The sequence below is a fragment of the Malaya genurostris genome, chromosome 3 (assembly GCF_030247185.1).
Source record: "Malaya genurostris strain Urasoe2022 chromosome 3, Malgen_1.1, whole genome shotgun sequence".
Taxonomy (NCBI): Eukaryota; Metazoa; Arthropoda; class Insecta; order Diptera; family Culicidae; genus Malaya; species Malaya genurostris.
In genome coordinates this window covers 155,019,296-155,046,045 of record NC_080572.1, presented here as the reverse complement: position 1 = coordinate 155,046,045, position 26,750 = coordinate 155,019,296, and the positions used below count along the sequence as shown (strand labels likewise).

General features: G+C 40.0%; 1 protein-coding gene across 2 annotated transcripts in view; it reads left to right on the top strand.

Annotated features, from left to right (window-relative positions):
• Nucleotides 1-26,750, top strand: part of LOC131436446 (beta-alanine transporter) — a 313,533-nt gene that overhangs the window by 91,510 nt on the left and 195,273 nt on the right. For both annotated transcript variants that reach the window (XM_058605167.1, XM_058605168.1), the window contains exon 3: nt 13,762-13,969. In XM_058605167.1, the coding sequence (XP_058461150.1) occupies nt 13,762-13,969 (208 nt within the window). The remainder of the gene's footprint in view (nt 1-13,761; nt 13,970-26,750) is intronic.

Sequence of the window (26,750 nt, the reverse complement as noted above, 5' to 3'; positions counted from 1 at the left end):
ATTAGAAGAAAAAAACGTGACGTGGCCGATCTTCGAATATACGTTATTTATTTGCTTGGGAGCAGGGAAAAGCCCGGTGGATATGAAATTTGACAATCTCTATTTCCAGCAGGCATAAAACCTCCTTATCATTTGTATCAACAGATTACAATGATCCACCATATACATTTAGGCTTAACACTACAATTAAAACTAACAATAAAAATTTAATTTAGAACACTATAGCTGGTTTATGACACCAAGCATAACAGGTGAGAAATGGTGCTCTAACTTGAAAGGTTTGAGAGAGAAGAAAAGTGAATAGGTAAATGTAATACAAGTGTTGGTGAATGGGGTGCAAAATGAGCGTAAATGAACGACAGGGTTAGAATCAGCATGTAGATCTAATTTGTTATCAAAAAGATGGTGGAAGACAGAAAAAACAACGAGGTTAGAATCGGCGTGTAGATTAGTGACGGCATGACTAATTAGTGATATAAAAAAATTATGGTAGAAGACAGCAAAAAAAGACGTAAGGACGACTGGGTCAACAAATTTATTTTGAATAGCTTCGATCCGATCTATGTCGATTTGATAATGGAGTGACCAGACAACAGCTGAATATTCACGCATCGAGCGGACTAGAGCACAAAATAATGCTTTAAGACAATGTACATTGACAAAGCTCTTAGTAATGCGAAAGATGAAACCTAAAAGCTTGGAGGCCTTCGAGATCACATAATCGATATGACTTTTGAAATTCAACTTGGTACCAAGAACGATACCTAAAACTTTAACGGTAGACTCTTTTTTCAGTACAATCTGCGAAATGTTATAGTCGTAGCTAAATAGCGAGTGTTTACGAATAAACGACGTAACGAAACATTTCGAGGCATTTAAAAACATTCTTTTGTCGTTATACCAATTCACGAATAATTCAAGCTGTGACTGTCAAAATATAGTGTCGTTGGGCGATCTTACTAGACGATATAGCTTAAAATCATCTACGAGAGATAATTTGTGGCATTTAAATAGAAAGTTGAGATCATTGATGTACAGCAAGAATAAATATGATCCCAAGTGACTGAATCGAAGGACTCCAGAATCTACGGCAAACGGCGTTGTAGTGCATTCACCGATTTTCACTAACGTTTCCCGACCAATAAGATATGATTGAAGCCAGTTGAGTAACGATCCACTTAATCCAAGTTTTTCGAGATTCGCAACTCGTTTAGCAATTTGGTGGTTTATCTTGTCGAAGGTTGCGTGTGAAAGTGTAATAACGTGACAGTGAAATAGTGTAATTAAATGGTACATAAATAGTGCAAATATTTCACCCTTGCCTTGCCGACGACAGCGTTGTAACTGTTATAGGACCCCAAGCTCTCGTTTAGCAATTTGGTGGTTTATCTTGTCGCAAGTTGCGTGTGAAAGTGTAATAACGTGACAGTGAAATAGTGTAATTAAATGGTACATAAATAGTGCAAATATTTCACCCTTGCCTTGCCGACGACAGCGTTGTAACTGTTATAGGACCCCAAGCTGCCGATCTCCAAGGACCATTACAAGATACCCTCGACAACTTGTCAAGATGGGCTTTTAAAATGGGTATCGAGTTCTCTACGGAGAAAACTGAGTTGGTTGTATTTTCAAGGAAGCAAGAACCAGCACAATTACAGCTTCAACTAAGGGTTGAAACCATAGCTCAGGTCTTCACATTTAAATATCTCGGGGTCTGGTTCGACTCCAAAGGTACCTGGGGAAGTCACATTAGGTATCTGAAACGAAAATGCCTACAGAGAATCAATTTCCTTTGTACAATAACCGGAATTTGGTGGGGTTCTCACCCAGGAGACCTGATCAGGCTGCACAAAACGACAATATTGTCAGTAATGGAATATGAATGTTTTCGTATAGCCTTAGGTTGCATGCAATCAACTCCTACGGCGAGCCTCGAACTTCTGGCGGCCGCCTTACCGTTGAAAACCCGATTCTGGGGTCTCACATAACAGTTCGGCTAAAAAGTTCGTATCGTTTAATAGAAACACACATTTTTTTGCCAAAATTCGTTTTTATTATTCAACATTGCCATCAGAGGCGATACAGCGATTATAGCGATCTTCCAACTTTTCGATACCATTTTTGTAGTACGATTTGTCCTTTGCCTCAAAATAGGCCTCAGTTTTAGTGATTACCTTTTCATTGCTTCTAAATTTTTTACCAGCGAGCATTCTCTTGAGGACTGAGAACATGAAAAAGTCACTGGGGGCCAAATCTGGAGAATACGGTGGATGAGAGAGCAATTCGAAGCCCAATTCGTTCAATTTCAGCATGGTTTTCATCGACTTGTGACATGGTGCATTGTCTTGATTGTGAGCTCACACTGCACCCATTTTGCACAAAGCTTTCTCATATCCAAATATTCGTGAATAATATGTCCAACACGTTCCTTTGATATCTTTAGGGTGTCAGCTATCTCGTTCAACTTCACTTTACGGTCATTGAAAATCATTTTGTGGATTTTTTTCACGTTTTCATCGGTAACAGCTTTTTTTGGACGTCCACTGCGTTCATCGTCTTCGGTGCTCATATGACCAGTACGAAATTTTGCAAACCACTTACGAATTGTTGCTTCGCCCGGTGCAGAGTCTGGGTAACACTCATCAAGCCATTTTTTGGTATCGGCGGCACTATTTTCATCAAAAAGTAGTGTTTCATCAACACACGAAATTCCTTTTTTTCCATTTATTTCACAATAACAAAAGTAGCTTCACTCAAAATGCAATATCTCACAAACTAATAATCAGACTGCTGTCAAATTTATACACGTATCTTTTGAAGGTTGGTACTAACTGAAAATGGTATGGATTTAATTCTAGTGGCGCCCTCTCATAGCAACGATCCAATGCGACATCTTGAATCCGATGGTGATTGAAAACTTTGAAAAGCTTGTCGAGCTTATTTCTCAGACCCGTTTTATGTCCTTCCATTTTGACTGCATGGCTCAGAACATAAACCTTCATCGTTTGTTCCCCACCGTGTACATTTGGTGGATACTACTTATTCTACTGTGTTTTTCGACACATCCATGAAAGAAAAAAATTGTGGAATCCCGGATCCTGTACGCCCTCAAGAGATCACGAAAATTTTTACTAAGTTTAAAGAAGTTGACTGTAATAAAACGTTTTACACTGACGGATCATATCTCAACGGGTCCACTGGCTTCGGTATATTCACTGAAAATTTCACCGCTCCTATCTCAGAGATCCAGCTTCATTTTACGTCGCAGAGCTAGCTGCAATTCAGTACACCCTTGCGATCATTGACACTCTGCCCACAGTTCACTACTTCATTGTATCGAACAGTCTCAGCTCCATCAAGGCTCTCCGTTTAGTGAAGCCTTGAGAGCACTCGCCGTATTTCGTGGGGAAAATACGGGGAAAATTGAGTGCTTTATCTGTAAAATGATACCAGATTACCTTGACTTGCGTCCCCACACATTGTTCCATACGGGGCAATGAAAGGACGGACTCAATAGCCAAGGTGGCGTACAAGAAAATGATATCTTTTAAAGACCAATCTGCTTCAATGAATTTTTTATTTGCTGTCATCAGAAAACTCTAGCCAGCTGGCAAAATACATGGAATAGTGGAACTCTGTGACGATGGTTACACTTAATAATTCCACAGGTATCGACTAAACCTTGGTTCCGGGTTAGATGTGAGCCGAGAATTTATTCGTGTAATGTCAAGGCTTATGTCTAATCATTATATGTTCAGCGCGCATCTCCGTCATGTGGGGCACGCTGAGAGTAGTGTCTGCGTTTTGCGGTGAGGGTTACCATAACATCGAGCATGTTGTTTGGACGTGTGTCGAGTATTGGGATGCCAGACTCCAACACATATGTTCCCTTCGGGCCCGAGGTAAACCATCCTTTGTGCCGACCCGCGACGTCTTGACCCCTCGAAATCTTCCTTATATGACTTTCATCTACAACTTCTTGAAAACTATCCATGATCAAATTTAGTGCTCTCCCTATTTCTTTCTCGTCTACAGCTCTATCGCACTCTTCTTTACGCTGCTGAAAGTATGGCCTGTATAAATGATGTTTCAAAGCATGCACCTGCCTTGAACTAACTGAGTTGCTGAAAACTACCCAAAACCGTCACATCAGCGTCAGAGCACACCAACAAAGCATCCCCGCCAAAAATACTACCTAATTGTTACTACCTGAAGAACATGAAGTTCCTGGAAACTCAAAGTGCATGTAAGAGATTTGTGCCACAAAAATGATATATTTTCACTTAAAATCACTACTTCGTAAATCCCACCCTATTCACATTGCTGGACGAAATTAATAAATAAATTAAAATTAAAAAAAAAATAAGGCGGCAAAAAACAACGTGTTCTGTCGGTTACGTCACTTATACTAACATATCTTCGGAACCAGAAGTCGCAGTAATTTTATCTTCGAACTTGATCAATGGCCTAACAAGAGCTTCAAACGGGCCTTAGCGTGGAAAAAACGGTTCAGCCATCTCCGCGCATCACTTGCGGGGTAAAAAAAATAACGCGTTTTTTCGGTTACGTCACTTATACCATCATATCTTTGGAATTTTAAGTCACAGCCATTGGATCTTCGAATTTGGTCATTGACTCAATAATAGCTTTCAAACGGGCATAAGCTGGTTAAATTAGGTTCAGCCATTTCCGAGAAAGTTGCCCGGTATAAAACAACGCGTTTTGTCGGTTACACCACTTATACCATTATATCTCCGGAACCAGAAGCCACAGCCATTTGATCTTTGAACATGATCAATGGCCTAACAGTAGCTTTTAAACGAGTCTAAGATTGTTTAAATCGGTTCAGTCTTCTCTGAGAAAATTGAACGGTAAAAATATCTTCGAAAAGTGCACACTCACACATACACACACAGATATTTTCCGATCTTGTCGAACTGAGTAGAATGATATATAATACTATGGGTCTCCGAGGTTCCGTTGGTTTTTCTAGCAATTCTTATATCATGAAATTGAAATTTTTTCACTTATCGCGAGGCAATACCGTAACCAAAAGTTCTTATCTGTGAACAAAACAAGTAAAGGTTTCAGGTGAAAGGTACTTCGTTCGATACGATGGTTTGTTGATTTCAGTTCTCGCATCCTGGTTTCGAAATTATCAATGCACACGTGTTCAGCACAACAGAATTTTTTTGTTCGATTGATAAATCGATCAATAGTAATTCAAATGGTATTATTTTGGACATTATCAGTGTGCGTAGGTTGGCTCGATATGGAAAATAGTAAGTTTCGGATCTTTTGCAAATTTTATGGTTTTTGGTTATAGAATCAATAAAAATAAGAATTGAATAATTTGGAACATTTCAGCAAACGTGGCTCAATATGAAAAGGGATTTTTTTACTCTTGCAAATCCGATGTTTAATAAACTGGTGAGTCAATAACAAAGAAAATTGAGTAATTTCAGGTATTTTCAACGAGCGTATAAAAATTTGATGTTCTATTGATTGTTGAATCAATAGCAGTTCAACTTGGATAATTTTAGACATTTTCAGAGAGCGTAGAGTGGCGCAATTAGAAAATTTGGATTTTTTTACTAATTCGATGATTCATTAAATAGAAAAAAATTTTGGAAATTATCTGCTACCGTAGGGTTTTCCTATTTGAAAAATTGTGAAAGTTTTGACTAATACCAATTTTATGGTTTGTTGATTGTTGGATCAATAGCAGTTCGAATTGAATAATTTTGGGCATTTTCGGTGAGTGTATTATGGCGCAATATGAAAACTTATAAATATTTTGACTTTTTCTGATAAAATGTTTCATTTAATAGTGAATTAATAACAATTACAAATTGCTAATTTTTGACATTTTCAGGGACCATAGGGTGGTTCTACCTGTAAAATTGTAAAGTTTTTGACTAATGTCAATTCGATACTCTATTGATTGATGAATCAATAGCTGTTCAAATAAGATGATGTTGAACATTTTCAGCGATCGTAGGGGGGTTTAACATAAAATTTTTAAAATATTTTGATTTTTGCTATTTTAATGTTCAATTGATGAGAGAATCAGTAGCAGGCAAAATTGGATGATTTTGGACGTTTTTAATGAGCGAGCGACGTTTGGTAATTTTGGATATTCTCAGCGAGCGCTGGATGGCTTAATATAGAAATTGTAATTTTTAAATTTACAATTCCATGCCAGTGGTAAAGCGGAAACCGAACACCAATGCTTTGTACATTTTTGTTTAGAAATATTTTCCTAGCAAAAATATGCAAAAGCTGTTCATTCGGTTTATGGTAAAGTTTGCTTGCTGTTCGGCGGAGCAATATGGCGATGGTCAATTGAGCTCTATTCGATAAATTCTATTTCAGTTGATGAGCAAAGCAATAGCGCGTTAAAAATTGCAGTCAAAATCACAGGCACTTCGACGATTCTAATATTCCAATTGCCATCAATTAAACATTGAATTAGCAAAAGGTAAAATATTCCCATATTTTTATATTAAGCCACTCTACGCCCACTGAAACCGATCAATAAAGCATCGGATCTGCAAATTCAAATATTAACATTTTTCAAATAGGACCACACTACGCTGTACTGTAAATTGGAAATCCTATTGGAACTGCTATTGATTCACCAATTAATAGGCATTAGTCAGAAATTTTAAAATTTTCCAAAAATATGTCCAAAATTATCAAAATCGAAAATGTCCAAAATTATCAAATTTTTATTGCTCTTGATTCACTATTAAATGGAACATGAAATCAGCAAAAGTCAAAATATACACAAATTTTCATATTGCCCCACCCTACGTTCGATAAAAATGTAAAAAATTATCCAATTCGAACTGTTATTGTTTCTAGAATCAACAGAGCATCGAATTAGTCTAAGATTAAATTTTTGTCGGCACCTACGCTCGTTGAACATGCCCAAAATTACTCAATTTTAATTGCTATTGACTCACCAATTTATTCAATATCGAATTTGCAAATGTTAAAACATTTTCAATTTATCATATTGAGCCACCCTACGCTCGCTGGAAATGTACAAAATTACCATACTCTGCTAAGCTACCCAAAAACTGAAACGTCCAGACGCAGCTGACAAAGTTCGGTTCATCCGAATCAACAGCCTATAGTACTCGAATCGGATGCTCATGAACATACTAGTACACATTGCCGTTTCAACCTTCCGAGCGAACGGACGTGATTTGGATTTACTGCGAAAGCATTGAAAACCAGTTGTGTGTGTGTGATAAAGTGGTCGGACGATCGAAACGATATTGTGTGATAGACAATAGTGCTTTTTCCTCTGAGAGGTTTTTTTTCGCATTATATAATAGAACAGTGCCTTATTGTGAGCGGTGGATCGAAACGGTACCGTTAGCCGGTTATTGTTTCGCCGATCAAGGCCAAGTGTGCGGATTATAAACAAGCGGCCATTGAGTGAGGATTATAAATAAGTGTGCTTTTTCCTCTCGGAGGTTTTTTGCACATCATCAAAGCGGCGATACGCCGACCGACGAAGACCAGCTTGGTGTCCCCCGTTGGATCTTAAGTTAAGTACCGTTACATCGATTATTCGTTTTTGACCATTCTATTTCCCCCCGAATTACTTGTTTCTGCGCGGAAGTAGTTCCGCGACATGTCTAATTTAAGTCCTGGCCCCCCCGCTCCCGATGTTCAAATGGAGACTTCCCTTGTCTGTAAAATGTCCCGCATAAAGAGCTATCCTGATGGGCTCGCACTACCGGCCGGGCCTTACGCGGTCTATTTCCGGACCAAATCAAGAGAAAAAAATTTGAATCTTTTAAAAATATCGCAAGACCTGTTTTCGCGATATAATACTATAAAAAGTATTGATAGAATACGGCCAGACAAGCTCAGGGTCCTGTTTACCAGCTCTAAACAGGCTAATGAGCTTGTTCAAAAGGATCCCTTTACGCAGGAGTACCGCGTCTACGTGCCCGCTCGCGAAGTAGAAATCGACGGTGTGGTCACCGATTCGAGTTTGACTTGCGAGGATATTCTTAAGTACGGGGCGGGTTGTTTTAAAGACCCCTCACTTAAGAATGTCAAGATACTGGATTGCAAGCGATTGCATTCAGTATCGATCGCCGGGGATGGAACAAAGTCTTATCCCCAATCAGACTCTTATCGTGTGACCTTCGCCGGCACTGCTTTGCCCAACTACATCCTCTTGGACCGGGTTCGTTTGCCTGTTCGTTTATTTGTACCCCGGATAATGAATTGTACCAATTGCAAACAACTGGGGCATACAGCTACCCATTGCAGCAATAAGCCCCGTTGTGCTAACTGTGGGGAAGCTCATGCGGACGGCTCTTGCGGTAAGGATGCTGAAAAGTGTCTCTACTGTAAGGAGGGTCCACATGACCTCTCTGATTGTCCCGCTTACAAACTGCGAGGTGATCGAATGAAGCGTTCCCTAAAGGAGCACTCCAAGCGTTCTTTCGCAGAGATGCTTAAAAGTGCCACCCCTCCTAAACAGACAACGAATCCATATGCCTGCTTGTCGACTGACGAGAGCGATTCTGACGACCCTTTGGAAGGTCCATCTTCAGCGGTCCCTCATAGCTGTAGGAAAAGAATGAATAAATCTTCTCATAAGCTACCTAGTAAGGGTTCGAAGGTGTCTTCCGAAGGGCTTCGAAAAGTTACAGCTAACGGGAATCGGGAAAAATCACCGAAGCAAAAAGCTCCTGGTCTCGGAAAACTCAATTCCGAGATGGAATTCCCACCACTTCCAGGGACTACAAAATCCCCAAGCGTCCCTAAAAATCCACCAGAGAACCAACTAGGTGCTGGATTTATCAAGTTTTCTAATGTTGTGGACTGGATTTTTACAACTTTCAATATTTCAGACCCTCTTAGAAGCATTTTAATTGCTTTCATGCCTACAGTAAAAACATATTTGAAGCAGTTGACTGCAAATTGGCCCCTTCTTTCAGCGATTGTATCTTTCGATGGCTAAATCATCCACCGAGGTCACGGATCTAATCACTGTTTTACAGTGGAATTGTAGAAGTATTATCCCAAAAATAGATTCATTTAAATTTCTAGTAAATAATCTGAAATGTGACGCATTTGCATTGTGCGAAACTTGGTTAACTTCTGAAATACCCTTAAACTCCCACGATTTTAACATTATTCGCCTGGATCGAGATGATCCCTACGGAGGAGTACTTTTAGGGATCAAAAAGTGCTATTCTTTTTATCGAATTAACCTCCCCTCGATACCAGGTATTGAAGTTGTCGCATGTCATGTTACAATCAAAGGTAAGGACCTTTGTATTGCTTCCATCTACATTCCCCCAAGAGCCTCGGTTGGGCATCGGCGACTCAGTGATATCATTGAGCTCCTTCCCGCACCGACGTTGGTTTTGGGAGACTTTAACTCACACGGTACGGGATGGGGCTGTCTTCACGATGATAACAGATCAGCTATGATCCATGACATCTGCGATAACTTCAATATGACAATATTGAATACGGGAGAAATGACACGGATTCCTGCACCACCAGCAAGACCAAGTGCGCTGGATTTATCCCTTTGCTCGACATCGCTACGGTTGGATTGCACGTGGGAGGTAATTCCTGATCCCCACGGTAGCGATCACCTACCCATCGTAATATCAATCACCAGCGGCTCAAAACCATCGAAGACAATCAATGTTTCGTACGACCTCACACGAAATATTGATTGGAATAGCTATGCGACCTCGATATCTGAGAAACTTGAAAGAACTCAACAACTTCCTCCGGAGGAAGAGTACACGTTTTTGGCTGGCTTGATTCTCGACACCGCGACTCAAGCTCAGACGAAACGTGTACCCGGCGCGAAAACTAACATCCGTCCTCCCAACCCGTGGTGGGACAAAGAGTGCACAAATTTAAACGCGGAGAGAGCCTCCGCGTATAAAATATTCAGAAAAAATGGAACACCTGATAATTACCGGAATTACGCGGCGTTAGACGTTAAAACTAAGAACTTGATTAGAGCCAAGAAACGCGGTTACTGGCGTCGGTTTATAGACGGCTTAACGAAAGAAACATCTATGAGCACTCTTTGGAACACAGCCCGACGAATGCGCAATCATAACACCACGAATGAAAGCGAGGAATATTCCAACCGCTGGATATTCGATTTCGCTAAAAAAGTATGCCCAGACTCTGTACCGGAACAGAAGATCACCCGCGCCGCGACACCAAACACAAACGAAACACCGTTTTCGATGGTAGAACTCTCACTTGCACTCTTGTCATGTAACAATAAAGCCCCGGGATTAGACAGAATAAAATTCAACTTGTTGAAAAATCTGCCTGACCCCGCCAAAAGGCGCTTGTTGAGTTTATTCAATAAGTTCCTTGAGGGCAACATTGTTCCACATGACTGGAGACAAGTGAAAGTGATCGCCATTCAAAAACCAGGAAAATCAGCCACCGATCACAATTCGTATCGGCCGATTGCAATGCTTTCCTGTATCCGGAAATTGTTCGAAAAAATGATTCTCTTCCGTCTAGACAATTGGGTCGAAACTAATGGCTTACTTTCAGATACACAATTTGGTTTCCGCAGAGGCAAAGGAACGAACGATTGTTTGGCGTTGCTCTCAACCGAAATTCAAATGGCATTTGCTCGTAAGGAACAAATGGCGTCAGTTTTCCTAGACATCAAGGGGGCTTTTGACTCAGTTTCCATAAACATCCTATCTGAAAAGCTGCATCAGCATGGTCTTTCGCCAGTTTTGAACAACTTTTTACATAATCTATTGTCCGAGAAACACATGTGCTTCGCGCATGGTGATTTGTCGACAATACGATTCAGTTACATGGGTCTTCCTCAGGGCTCATGCTTAAGCCCCCTTTTATACAATTTTTACGTAAACGACATCGATAAATGTATCAACACATCTTGCACGCTAAGACAACTTGCCGATGACAGCGTTGTGTCTATTATAGGACCCAAAGCTGGCGATCTGCAAGGGCCGTTACAAGATACTCTTGCCAACTTATCCACATGGGCTCTTCAAATGGGTATCGAGTTCTCTACGGAGAAAACTGAGCTGGTTGTATTTTCAAGGAAGCGAGAACCAGCACAACTACAGCTTCAACTAGGGGGTGAAAACATAGCTCAGGTCTTCACATTTAAATATCTCGGGGTCTGGTTCGACTCCAAAGGCACATGGGGATGTCACATTAGGTATATGAAACGAAAATGCCAACAAAGAATCAACTTTCTTCGTACAATAACCGGATCGTGGTGGGGTGCCCATCCAGGAGACCTGATCAGGCTGTACCAAACAACGATATTGTCCGTGATGGAATACGGATGCTTTTGCTTCCGATCCGCGGCGAACACTCATTTCATCAAGCTGGAAAGAATTCAGTATCGTTGTTTGCGTATTGCCTTGGGTTGCATGCAATCGACTCATACGATGAGCCTCGAAGTGCTGGCGGGCGTTCTCCCATTGAAAAACCGGTTCTGGGATCTCTCATATCGTTTACTCATTCGATGCGACATTTTGAATCCTCTGGTGATTGAAAATTTCGAAAGGTTAGTTGAGCTCAATTCTCAAACCCGTTTTATGTCCTTGTATTTTGATTACATGGCTCAGAATATTAATCCTTCTTCGTTTGTTTCCAACCGTGCTCATTTCTTGGATACTTCTGATTCTACTGTGTTTTTCGACACATCCATGAGAGAAGAAATTCGTGGAATTCCGGATCACGTGCGCCCTCAAGTGGCCCCAAATATTTTTTATAATAAATTTAGAACAGTCAACTGTGAAAAGGTGTTTTACACTGACGGATCAAACATCAACGAGTCCACAGGCTTCGGTATCTTCAATCAAAACATCACCGCTTCGTACAAACTCTGTGATCCGGCTTCAGTTTACGTCGCAGAATTAGCTGCTATTCAGTACACCCTCGAGATCATTGAAACCTCGCCCAAAGACCATTACTTCATTGTCACGGACAGTCTAAGCTCAATAGAAGCTCTCCGGGCAATGAAGCCAGGAAAGTATCCCCCTTATTTTCTGGGGAAAATACGGGAACACTTGAGAACTTTATCTGAACGGTCTTATTCAATATCGTTAGTCTGGGTCCCTTCGCATTGTTCCATTCCGGGAAATGAAAAGGCAGACTCATTGGCTAAGGTGGGCGCATTAGAAGGTGATATTTATGAAAGACCAATCTGCTTCAATGAATTTTTCAGTATTTCTCGTCAGAAAACTCTCGAAAGTTGGCAAACTTCATGGACGAATGACGAACTGGGACGATGGCTACACTCCATTATTCCTAAGGTATCAACGAAACCGTGGTTCAAGGGGATGAACGTGAGTCGTGATTTCATTCGCGTTATGTCACGGCTCATGTCAAATCACTATACATTCAACGCACATCTCCGGCGTATCGGGATCGTGGAGAACGGGCTCTGCACCTGTGGCGACGGTTATCAGGACATCGAGCATGTCGTGTGGTCGTGCGTAGAGTATCGCGACGCCAGGTCGAAGCTACTGGAATCCCTCAGGGCCCGAGGTAGACCGCCTGAAGTTCCGGTTCGGGATGTGTTGGCGAGTCGGGATAGCTCATATATGCTTCTGATATACGAGTTTCTCAAACACATTAATATACAAGTGTAATCTGTTACATCTGGCTTAGAAAGTTCCTCCTATTTATCGACGTTGTTTCAACTGTGGCTAAGAATAATCTTCACCTGCAGGTTCGACACTAACTTCCGCCGATTATCCCGATTCCTCATCTGTCCACCATCTTCATCGGAACTAACAAGATCTTTGTGCTGTCACTAACCTTTTCGCTTCCCCCCTCCCCGTCTCTTCACCATCTCGATGTCAACTAATTAGATCTCTGTCGTTTTAGTCATTTCATTCACATATCCCCTTTTTACTCCGTTTTCCGCAATATTTACTTCGCTATTTTTTTTTTTTTTCATTTTCTTCTGTAACAACACCATCATCGCCCACGGAAACTTACCAACAGCATGCGGGCCACCCGCCGGGTATTCGTAACCTGGGGGTGTTTCCCGCGGACCCACACGGACCGAAGAATGCGGCCAACATGAACATTCACCAACGCCATATGGAAGACTCTCATGAAATATTCAATTCACCGGCCACTGCCGATCACCAGCTGAAGGCTGGATCTGCCAAAGTCAACCATTGCGACCCAAATATGACATTACTCAATGATACAACCCTAGTTTTAAGTTAGTCGTAAATTAAAATTAGTAAAATCCCTTGGCATCTTAGAGCTTAAGCAGTGTGCCTTAAACATTATATTCTTGAATAAAAAAAAAAAAAAACATACTAGTAACGATAGGCTCACAAACTAAAGCATCGGTTCTTTCACCATCAGCATCGCTTCTTGGTTCGGCGATGCTTGCTCGAACGATGGTATCGGCAAATTTATACTCGCGATGGTGGTTCGCTTTTTGGTTCGGAACGAACACGTTTTGCGTGTTCGGAATCGATGCTTTACCACCACCGCTCATTATTTAAGCACTCTTATTGCTTTGTGACATCTATAATCTACAGTTGAAATTGTTACCATCGATAAAGTAGATATTTGCAGTAGAAAACATGGTTAAATTTATTGGGAAAACCGCGGTTACTAATGAGAAATGTCGTACTGTTGGTCATAATTGGTTAAAGTATATTTATATTGGCGAACACTTTCAAATTTCTGAATGTTTTCTTCTTTTTATCTATTTATTAGCATACCTTTCGAAACTAGGGCTGGCTTTCTGCAATCTGCTGGATGCTCAATGTATGACCGAAACTACACTTACATTTTGGATATTCTCAATGGCATGGAAAACAGTTCATTGCTGCTGCAACAACTATCTTCACATACTAATATTACCAGTTGTAAGCATGGGTGGAAATACGATAAAATGATATTTGAATCTACTGTAGTAACCGAGGTTTGTATTTTTATACAAATTCATCAAGATTTAAAAAAAGACAAAAGGTGGTGTAAATATAGGGTTTCTGGGAAAGCTCAAGCACGATTTTACAGCGCGTTTGTGGTTTTTAGATGACGTTTCAACAGCTGATGATTAGTGTGTATTATTTCTACATATCAATCTGCGAATCTTAAGTGTCGGTGAATTTAGTTTGTGAAGCATTTCCCCGGAGAAGCGAAAATAGTAAAGCAAAGTCTTGGCATTACATTCCTTTTGTGGAATTTGACCTTACTGTTTCAACCAGCCCGGTGGCAAAGATAGGGCGCTGCAGCAAGTGCTATCGTTGCCAACATCTCGGGCATTAGGTGGGCAATCAGAGCGCTCAGAATACGGTAAACAAACATTCGAGCATTTCAAATCGAGTAAAATCTTCATTTCCTTATCGTAGTGATGATATTCTGATCGATAATTTGCGGGGGGTACTGAATAAACAAGTAAAGGGTACTGAATAAACAAATAGTCTGTAATATCCAATTTTTGTAAGCCATTCTTCTTCATTGTTTTGGTGGTGACACGAATATCGGAACAGTTCGTAACGCGATTTGGAAGTATGGTGAAGAGAAGAACGAAAAATCAGGACGTAAATCTGGAACTGGTACTTTGATCCAGAAAATCACGCCAGCCTTCATACGTTAAAAAAGCACGTCTATATGAGATTAGGCCAAAAAGCTGGGAATGTCCAAGAGTACCGTCGAACGAGGAGAGATACGAAATGGGCAGAGTTCCTTTAAGAAGCAGCCATTAAGAAGTGAAAAACAAACTACATTCATCAAACCAAGGGCTTCAACATATACGAATGACTACTTATGCGGGAAACAAGCATGCGTAATCATTGACAGGTCCTGTTTGATATTTGATTTTAAGACGATTCCATTTGACCAGTTTACACACACAAAGATCAAATAGTTGATAATAGTGCAAAAACCCATTTTAGTCCACCTAGTAATGTGATAATGCCTTTCTCTTACAAATTTAAATAGTCGTATTCAAACATTTGTAGCAGATTCTATCCTCGGCCGTTAAAATTGTGCGATTATCAAAAAGTAGTTTTCAAACGAGTCGAAATTGATCCTTTCATGCTCAAGAGATGTTGCTGCAAATGTTTGTTAGTTACGTCACATATATAATAACATCACTTGAACCAGAAATGTTCGTCACACTGGCTTAGCTCGGGGATTTCGAGGGCCTTTCTGAACAGTATTTGAGACTATAATAGTTCAGGGGATTATAACATTGTTGTACTTGGATCACATTGTCGTATGCTGATCACCGGAGATTCAGACTCCAGTTGGTGATTGGCAGTGGTTGGTGAATTGGATCTTACGTGGGGATTTCCGGATTACGTGGGTACTTCGATGGACATCGTATAGTTTTGTTTTTTTGAGCCCGCGAGAAACACCCCCAGGCTACGAAGACCCGGATAAGTTTCTTGAGATTGTTTCACATGACTGAAGACAAGTGAGAGTGATCGCCGTTCAAAAACCAGGGAAACCGGTCTCCGATAACAATTCGCATCAGTTCGCTTTCACATCTCATCCAAGTCAGTCGATATAACAAAACCGCTTACGTTCGGGATGGAAGAATCCAAGTACAGTATTGTGTAGTGGACAATAGAACGACCTCGAAATGAGTGAATCAAACGAACAAAAGCTACCGCCGACACGAAAGAATACAATTGTTGTTGACTTCAGGCAGCGCAAAATTCGATCTTCGATACGAAAACTTGAAGGTTTGCTTAAGGAGCAAATGCATCTTGACATTAAACGTGTGCATTTACTTCAATGCAATAAGACCAATAATGTTGTTTATATCCAGTTCTATAAAGAGTTGGATGCAATTCAATTCGCTAAAGACAATAATAATGTGCACTATGTAGAGTATGAAAATATCAAGTACAACATTCCGGTATATATGGAAGATAGTGCTATAGAAGTGCGTGTGCATGATCTTCCCTCAAGCGTCACCGATTCTTATATTCGCAAAACTATGTCCCAATACGGAGACATTCTCTCTATCGAAAAAGAAAAGTGGAAGTACTTTTTCCCCGGTATTCTAAATGGCGTACGTTTGTTACGCATGCGCTTGAAGAGACCTATACATTCTTATTCGACTTTCGGTCAGGATACAAGAATTCCGTGCAAATCACTTGTTACCTATGACAATCAAATGGCCACATGTCAATATTGCCAAAAAGCTATTCACTACGGTATAAACTTTTTGCGACAGAACTTTCCCGAACAAGCTCACAGAGCAAGAGACCGTGGATACTGTGATCACCGGGTCGGCTTGCTACTGGGTAATTGGAGGGGCTACGCGAGTGAAAATTGTGCACGAAACTATTGTCTTCCTATGGCTGTGTTATTATATAAATTTACGACAACAACAAATGTACAGGAAACTTGGTGTTTTATTTTTTTAAATAAAGAAAAATGTGTGTTGGTGTGTTTGGTGTTTATTGACTATTTGGGTTAGGATCTATTTTCCACTGCGGTACGTACCGACGATGATGCTGCGTTATAGATGACGAGCGCTCGTTGTTGCTTCCAGATGAGGTTGGTCGTTTTTATGTGGGTTGAGTGGCGTCCTATAGGACTGAGGACAGAATGGCGCCTGCCGTTCAAACTGGCGGTTGGGTGGCGTAGCGGGACTGAGCTTAACGGCGTCTACCTTCTTTGACACAATCGGTGGGCCACGGACGATACCGTATTGGCTTCACCGAGAAGGGCCCTCCTTTACGTTTAGGGCACACCGCCCGAGTGTTGTAACTGGTCTAACTCCTTTACGGTTAGACGTAGGTAGTTTCTACTACCTAGGTCGACTCGTGAGCGAGGCGAATTTGACGTATGAAATCAGGTCCTGGATGAACAGATCAAACTTTAGCCACTGACACTGATTAACAAATTGAAGGTTTTGACTTAATCGCACTCACATCTAATGCTCACGAACGCCGTAATACTTCTGACCAATGGCGGGTATCTTGAATTCTCCTTCCCTAACTACCGCCACCCACCCTTTTCATTTTCAATTTCTTTCCAGTCCCAACTAATCACCACCCACTTCAGGGGTGGCATATTTTTGTATAACAGTTTTCCATTTTACCCATATAAGTCAATTTTATTTTATTCTTTACAATATTCTGTTAAGTGTTTTGTACCTACTAATAGTTAACAAAACACGTGTGATTCTAATTTGTTTGTATATGTGTGTATATAGCACGAGTGGATGTGACTATACGTAGTGTGTACGGAAAGGTGAATAGTATCAGTTCAATTGGTGAAAAAAATAGGAAAATGATTTGCAGTAACTATTGGTGAATCTATCAGATAAGTATTTTTTTTTGTATCTATTCAATTAATGTTAGGCTGATATACGGTCATTTCCAGTATTATTCTATCAGGCGGCCTCCCTGATAAGCGAGGAATAATATTGGGAATAAACTCAATCCAGTGAAGTGAAGGTGGATAGTCTCACTCAGCCTGCTCATTTATATTATCTATCGCATTCTGTGCAAGCCCCGTCCTTTCGTATGGCGCCAATACAAAAGAACCTTTCTTCTTTACTAAACCTTCTAAGTTTTTAACTATAATCGAAAAGCTTTCAACCTAAATACGAGGGTACTAATACATATTGAATTCATTTCTATTAGTGTGTTACTGAACCGGTACAAAGAGAGCTCACACGTGTGCTTACTCTCGGAGAAGAACCAAACGAGATGAACTTTTAGTTCCACACCTGATGACGAATGAGCGCCAGACTGTTAGGGAGAGGAACGCAACGAGAGTGAAACACCCATCGGGCGTCGGATTCCTGTAGACGAAAGCTCTCTTATAGCATTGATATACGCGACCATAATGCCGCACATATTTCCGTTGTAGCGTAAACAAGCGTATCAGCGAATTATCCTAACGGTTTATTTATGTTTTAGGATTCTCACCGGGCCGCAAGTCGGCGGCTGAGAAAACTCCGAGATTTCTTCCGGTTTCGTCAGCAATCTCGTATGAACTAGTCCCCCGTCTGGCTATAATGACACAAGGTGTATACAACGGTGCGTATTTAGCATTGTATTTGTTTAAGGCTGCTGAAAGTTTGAAATTTCGTTTGTACACCTTTTGCCCTATCTGGTAAGTAGCAGAAAATGTTTTATGTCTTAAATTGTATACTTTCACGCTGTTCTCGTGACTTTTACGCTAATTTTGTTCAACAATGTGATATATTTTTTTATTGATATTCTGACGATTTTTATCCCTTTCATTCATCGTCACATCACTCTCCTCTCTGCCCAGTCGGTGTTCGTCACCTTTTGTGACCTTCTCATGCCCGTAGAGGATTCGATACGGGGAGAAACCCGTGGATGAATGAATAGTCGTATTCATCAATTCCTCTACCTCGGCTATTTTTGTGTCCCACAGTCGCTGGTCCTGCTGCATATAGGTTCTTAAGCATGCATTGATGGTCCTATTTGCTCGCTCCACAGGGTTTGCTTGACTGTGGTGGCGTGAATTACGCCAATGTTGAATTCCACGACGCTTGAGAAGTGCCTGAAATTCTTTTCCTACAAATGTAGTAGCGTTGTCCGAAATCAAAATTTCGGGAGTTCCAAAACGCCTCAACCAGTAATCTTCAACGATTCTGCAGACTTCTTTACTCTCTATTCTTCTCACTGGTATCAGGAGTGTCCATTTCGAGAAAAGGTCTATCATGACCATCAAATGACACTTTCCCTGCTTACTACGTGGAAGACTTTGAATAAAATCTACTGCTAAAATTTGAAACGGTTTATTACTGAGCCTCTGTTTTCCCATCTCCGGCACCGTTGATACGGTTGACGGCTTACATTGCTTACATATACTACAAGCTTGCACATGACGTTTTGTTTGTATGGCCATTTTAGGCCAGTAATAGCGAAATTCAATTTTGTGTATGGTCTTCTCGTATCCTGGATGTTAGCATTGTTCATGCTCTTGCTGTAGAATTTGCTCTCTCAGGTCGTCTGGTAAGCATAATTTCCACTCATAGCGATAATCCATTACATCCGTGGACGAGGCGACAAATTTATACAATTTATCATTTTCAATTTTAAAATCGGGAAAATCTTCAGGATTTTCAAGAACTTTATGGTACATTCTTGAATACCACTCATTCCGAGATAAATCTACCGCTTCTATAGCTCGAGAAAGGGCATCCGCAACCACATTTTCGGATCCTTTACGATGCTTTACAACCATATCGTGTTGTTGAAGGAGCATGCTCCAACGACTCAACTTAGACGATGGTTTCCATTTAGAATTCATGATGAATGACAGAGCTGACGAATCGGTGATTAAAGTAAACCGAGTACCTTCTACATACGGTCTGAATTTATCAATTGCTTCCAGTGCTGCTACGCCTCCTTTTTCTGCAGCCTTCCATGCTCTTTGTGACATGGTTAACTTGCGTGAAAAATAAGCGATTGCATGTTCTTTGCCCTCTACTTCTTGGGTTAACGCCCCAGCAATGGCAGTGTCGCTTGCGTTGGTTTGGATCGAAAAGGGCATTTCGAAGTTTGGACATGCTAATATGGGCGCTGTTATCAACCGCTCTTTGAGAATCACAAAGGCTTGTTCAGCTTCCTCGTTCCTCCTAACTACTTTTGGCTTTCCCTTCAATAGATTTGTCAATGGGGCCGATAGTAGTTAACCATCCCCAAAAAGCGCCTCAACGATCTGACCGACGAAGGACGTTCAAAATTGAGGATAGCTTCAATGCGATCTGGATTGGGTCGTCGTCCTTCCCTAGATAATATAAACCCCAAGTACGGCAGTTCGGACACACCAAACATAGATTTGTCTAAATTTATTGACAGATTGGCTGCGCGCAATCGCCTGGCAACTTCTTTCAGACTCCGAAGATGCTCCTCAAACGTATTGCTTACAATGACGATATCGTCAAGGTAAACAAACACATTTGGTTCCAGTTCACCATACCCGAGGACTAGGTCCATAAGCCTGGACAAAGTCGCCGGACTATTGACTAATCCAAATGGTAGTCTGGTGAACTGAAACAGCCCTCTCCCAAACACTCGAAATGCCGTATACTTGCGCGATTGAGGATCCAAAGGAACTAGCCAAAAAGCTTTTGACAGATCTATAGTCGATAAGTATTTGGAAATTGCTAGTCTCCCCAGTATTCGGTCTTGGTGTGGAAGTGGGTAGGCATCTCTTCGGGTTCTTAGGTTTAACTTTCTTGCATCTAAGCATATTCGAACTTTCATGCAATCCTTCTCATCGTCATCAACACCTTTTTTCATCACCGGTACGATCAGAAGAGCCCAATCGCTGTTGGATTTCTCTACCACACCGGCTTCTATCCATTTATCTAATTGCTTATCCACACTCTTTTGCACTTCCGGTGACCATGGGTAAGGATTTAATCGAATTGGTGCAGCGCTTTCATACCCATCAGTGAACTCGATTTTATGGGTAATTAAGGGTGTTACCTCTAACTTTCCTTCTTCTCGAAATACTTTAAATTCCTCCTTAACTTTCTCCGAAGCAGTCTTTTGCTCTACCGTTAATAATTCTTCCTCTTCTTTACTATCATTCACCTCCTCAAAATTTGCTATCTCTGAGTTAATTGTGGGTTCAATGCTAAAAAGCTTCCAGAAATTCATCCCCAGTATCAAACGACGATTGAGCGAGGGTGACAATCTTGGTTTCCTCATTGAACTCGATTGGAAGATTTACGAACCCCTTAACTTCTAACGCGGTACCTCCTGCCGTTGTTAGCTTCATCTTGGTGGGCTGCAGCTACAATTTTAGGTCACGAGTTAGCTTATCACTGCCAATACCTAAAACTGTCATTTGTGCACCGCAGTCCAACAACCCCAACATTTTTATTCCGATCACGTCAACCTTGGCAAATGGTCGATTGTATCCATCTACTCGCACAATAAACTCCCCTACTTCTGCTTCTGTTGGAACGAACATCGTGGGAGGCTTTCCGGATACTTGTCGACGACCTCCTACGACGACATTTTGGAGTTTTTTTTTGCAAAAAGGACACGTATCTGTTGTGAAATCATGGAAACCACACTTTGTACAGAAGACTTCCCTTTCCTTTAAACACATGTTGAAATGATGATAATTGCCACGACAATTAAAACAAATCGTTTTTCCTGGAATTTTGTATGCCTCAATTCGATTTTCTAACGTTCTTTTACTACTACCTTGTTGCGAATCTAGATGCCTATCATTATTTTTTTCTTCCGACTTGTTCACTTTACTCTCATCTGCCTTTGGATTCCAGAACTTCTTTTTACCCACTGGCCCTTCTTGTTTTGTATTCCGCCATTCAATTTTTCTTTCTGACTTGCGATTTCTCCAGTTCATGCTCGAATCTCGCGGAACCCTGTTGGACCCACTGCCAGATATTTCGTGAATTTGGCTGTTCCTAATGTTGTGTTCCGAATCTTTCCTATATAGAAACCAATTCACTGAGTCTAACTTTCTCCCCCAAACCTTCAACGAACGCACTCCTTTGACTAACAACGAGTTCTTATAGTCTGACCTCAAATTCCGAAAAACTATGTCGAATTTCCTCTCCTCACTTTGCGGAACGGCCATCTGATCAAAAATACCCTTCATAGCGTTATAAAAATCTTGAAATTTCTCTGCTCTTATTTGACGTCGTTGCGACGCTTGCTGTTCGTAGTGAAAGTCCATATCTGGAGGTTGGTATTCAAGTTTTAACTCTGTTACCAACTCCCTCCAAGTTCGGAACTCCTTATTTTTCCTTCCTTCAATGTACCATAATTTGGCATCCCCAGAAAATAAGTGAATCGCCTCACTAAATAGCGAACGCTTACTCAAATTTTCCGCTTCCGCCATGAATTCTACTTCCGTTATAAATTTATTAAGATTTCTTCCTTCATCTTTCCCATCATACCGTAGTTTCCAGTCTGATACTGGTCTAGGATTTCGTATCGGATGCATACTTTTTCCTCTATGTTGATGTTGACCTTCGCTATCACTATCACTAGAGCTAATAACCTCCTTCTCTAACTCACTATCCACAGCTGACTCGCCGCTCTCGGAAGACGAACTAGACTTTCGCTTACCGAGTTTTATTCCTACTTTCTTTTCCTGCTTCTCCGCTCCCTTCTTGCTATTAATTTTCATCTTGACATTTTCTTTCTTTTTGTCTGTCAGGTCTTTTCCTATTTTTTTATTTGCTTTTATGATCTGCATTTTACCTTTTTCTTTATCGCTCAACTTATTCAGCTTGGATGTCATAACTACATCAATGTGCTTCAACAGTTGTTGTAAAATAACATCAGAGCTTTTAGCAGTACTCCGGTTTAACGGTGTAGAACTCAAATTTTTCTTCGAATTGTCTATTTCTAAAATAGACACATCCCCTTCCACATCAGATACTGTACTTTCATTCTCAGGTTCGTGGACGCTAATTCTACTAATTTCATTCACTATTCTCTCTTCTGTTTCTGCTGCTGCTTCTGGGTCCGTAGACAGCCATGAAAAATATTCGTTGAACAACATTCTAGCAGTTTTTTCTATCCCCTCCGTATCAAATTTCTTTTTCAAATGCATTATACGGAAAAATAAATGAATCAATCGAGTTTGTAACTGCGTCATCTCTGACTTCCTAGCTTTCCTATTCTCTAACGCATACCTAATTTTACCAAGTTTCTCATCTATCAGATGGAACTCCTCTTCACATTCATCCTCGTTTATCTCGCCCAAAACAAAGTTATTTGTTTCTCGTTCCTTTTTCATGGCCTGACGTAATTTTCTTCTTTTCATATCTCTAGATTCACCACTAGTAAAATCTGCACCACGTAACGCAAGTTCGTACTCCAATTCATCGTCCAATAGGTGATTGACGTTCATGGAGCGATATTGGAGCGAAAACTCACAATTCATCATCTTTAATATTATTTAAAAGTAACTGAATCAATTGAAATGTATACAAATAAAGCTAATAAAATATAAATAAGACTAATTCAAGAGATATATTAGTAATATTTAAGAAAATTTATTCATAAGACTAGATTAATCCACTGTGCTATATTTTGTGTACTTGTGCGTATAGTGTAATGTTCAATCAGGACCTTTTCAATATTGTATTAGTGTAAGCCCGCCAGGTTATTAATTCCAAAATCCGGTTACCAAATCACAATTTTACAGTTATTATTATTTGTTTTATTTTCTTTTTAATGTCTTGTAACTCGCCCGATCGACTTTGCGATCCGCTGCGTTTGGAACTACACAATCAGTTACACTGAATGTGTACTCTCCTGCAGCTTTGTTAAAAATCCTTAGATTTTTCCACTAATCGGTCCTCCAATTACCTTTCACGAATTTACGTTGGCCGCCAAGTATAAATTTTTTGCCACAGAACTTTCCCGAACAAGCTCACAGAGCAAGAGACCGTGGATACTGTGAACACCGGGTCGGCTTGCTACTGGGTAATTGGAGGGGCTACGCGAGTGAAAATTGTGCACGAAACTATTGTCTTCCTATGGCTGTGTTATTATATAAATTTACGAGAACAACAAATGTACAGGAAACTTGGTGTTTTATTTTTTTAAATAAAGAAAAATGTGTGTTGGTGTGTTTGGTGTTTATTGACTATTTGGGTTAGGATCTATTTTCCACTGCGGTACGTACCGACGATGATGCTGCGTTATAGATGACGAGCGCTCGTTGTTGCTTCCAGATGAGGTTGGTCGTTTTTATGTGGGTTGAGTGGCGTCCTATAGGACTGAGGACGGAATGGCGCCTGCCGTTCAAAATGGCGGATGAGTGGCGTGGCGGGACTGAGCTTAACGGCGTCTACCTTCTTTGACACAATCGGTGGGCCACGGACGATACCGTATTGGCTTTACCGAGAAGGGTCCTCCTTTACGTTTAGGGCACACCACCCGAGTGTTGTAACTGGTCTAACTCCTTTACGGTTAGACTTAGGTAGGTAGACATGTCGGTCTGGCATTCGCCCCTGGCGCAACATTTGAAGGGGGCCGCAAAGTCATCTTTAAGACCTTTATTGTTTGCTCGTCGAAAATCTTTGCGGATTTCCAGATTTTGGTTCACCTTTTTTTGCTCTCCGAAGATCTTTGTGGATTTTTGTTTTTTGGTATTTGTTATTTTTCTCCGGGCGCCAAATTTCCTCGGTACGCCACTGAGGATTATAATTATAATAATAATAATAATAATAATAATAATTATTATTATTATTATTATTATTATTATTATTATTATTATTATTATTATTATTATTATTATTATTATTATTATTATTATTATTATTATTATTATTATTATTATTATTATTATTATTATTATTATTATTATTATTATTATTATTATTATTATTATTATTATTATTATTATTATTATTATTATTATTATTATTGTTATTATTATTATTATTATTGTTATTATTATTATTATTATTGTTATTATTATTATTATTATTATTGTTATTATTATTATTATTATTATTATTATTATTATTATTATTATTATTATTATTATTATTATTATTATTATTATTATTATTATTATTATTATTATTATTATTATTATTATTATTATTAATAATAATATTATTAATATCACTCCACCACCGGCACGATATTACTGCACTACTACTGGCTGTGGCAGCAAACACCGAACACCGTGAATTAAAAAATTGTTTTTAAATTGTGGAAACAGTATATTATACAGAGTAGCAGCCGACCTTATCCATATGCGCTCTTCTTATTGCGAGACGAATTTGTTCTCATTCTCAGCAGACAACCATGCGCAGGCGAAGAGCATTAGCTGCTCTCACATAAACTCGAATCCCGCAGCCGAGGGAAACATGTTGAAAGTTTCCATGCAAAAAATCAACATATTCGCTCTGAAAGTACCGTCTAAGATTTTATCCGGTTATCCCATTCAAAGCATTTTGTTCGGTTCTTGCACTTTAAACGCTTTCTACTATGGAAATTTCAAGTCCGGTTGTGACACACAAAATATTAATTCGGTTTTCATATTAAAATCTTCTTAAATGGGGTTACAACGATAAGTTGCGCTTATCAGCCGTTCATATCACCTTTTGAAATCTGATATATTTTAAACAGTGATACACAGTGATACACGAAATAAAAGCTTTGTAGTTTAATGTTTCATTCCTGTCTATTCTGTTGACTTGAATATGTGTATTAGGTAGAGATGCCCGATACCGAGTCGATACTTTCATACTTTCTTTCTTTCAAGAATCGGGTATTTTTATTATCGATATCGCATCAGGGCGATATTGATAGTAAAAATACCCGATTCGATACTTTTGGTCTCGATACTAGAGATGGTACTCGGAAGGTAAAGTATCGATACCTAGGGTATCGAGATACCTAAATTTTTGGGTATCGATACAAGGTATCAAAAGGCAATATATTATCGATACCTGTAAGTATCAATTGATACTTGCGCAGCAATCATTTCGAAATAAAATGAAATTGGCGACTGTGGTGTTTTTTTATGATGTACAGGAAGGTTTGTCCATAAATTTGTTGTACCACCAGTATACGCATATTTTTCCCACATAGATTGCACTTCCCCTTTCGTTACTTTTGGTCCAAGTCGAAGAATTTCCGCAAGCCATTTTGTGTTGGAGTCAGAGATGTCCATTTCCTCTGTGTGACGAAGAGCAAGAAAAATTCCTCCCCTCGCACTGACAACTTCAACGAGAGCTCTTCTCTTTCACATATATACACCACTGTTGTATAAAGTGTGCACGCATCATGAGTGCGTTTGTTTATTTCCTTTTATCTCCTCCACTGAATCGCATCAAAGTGCTAGAGCATTAGCTAATAAATTCTGTGAGGTGGATGCAGATACTTTCACAGAGCTGTACACGCCGGTGAGCACTCTAGTGTATGGTTTGCGTAGAAGAAGCGTGGGGTACGCAAAATCAGCAAAATAAAACAATTTATCGTTAAATTTTCGGTTTTCATTGCAAATTTTTCATAGTAAGGCCAGATCTACTCTCTATTAATTGAAGTTCACAGAAGTGTTCGCTCACCATCACGCGCCAGTGATCACTTGGGTGTATTTAGGCGAGAGCACGTGAAAGCGATTCGTGCGAAGAGAATGTTATTCTCTCGCACCAGCTTCTTTCAACACAAGCACGCTTTCAAAGTATGTCTGTCTGGACACTGAGAAGATGCGCGCTTTCCTCTTTATGTGGGGCGTAGCAAATGTATCCGCAGTGTTTAATTGAAACCTACGCCCTGGTGTATCACTCTAGTGAAATGCCATCTCTGGTTGGAGCCATGATGATTTCACTTTTCACTCATTTTCTAAAAAAATCATGTCATAGTCTTTATGTCGATACACGAATACTACACTAAACGAAAATTCCTATTGAACATTTAGGGGTTTTGTTGGTTTGTGCAAAAGCACATATTTTGTTTCTATTTCTTCGTGTTTTGTCTTCTTATCATAAGTTCTAAGCTAATGGTTTAAATTGAACTACTAGACGCGAGATGGCAGTTGAATTTGTACTGCTTTAAGTACTGATGAGCCGAAGGCGAAACGCGAAGAAATCGGAACAAATCAATCATTTCATTTTTCACACTCATTGCACTCTCTCTCAGTGTGCCTGTGAAACGACGCGAGAGTATCGAGTACGAATTTTAACGACGGCTAGCTTACGTTATACCAATACATGCGCGAGCCTGACCGCTCCGTCCGTTCCT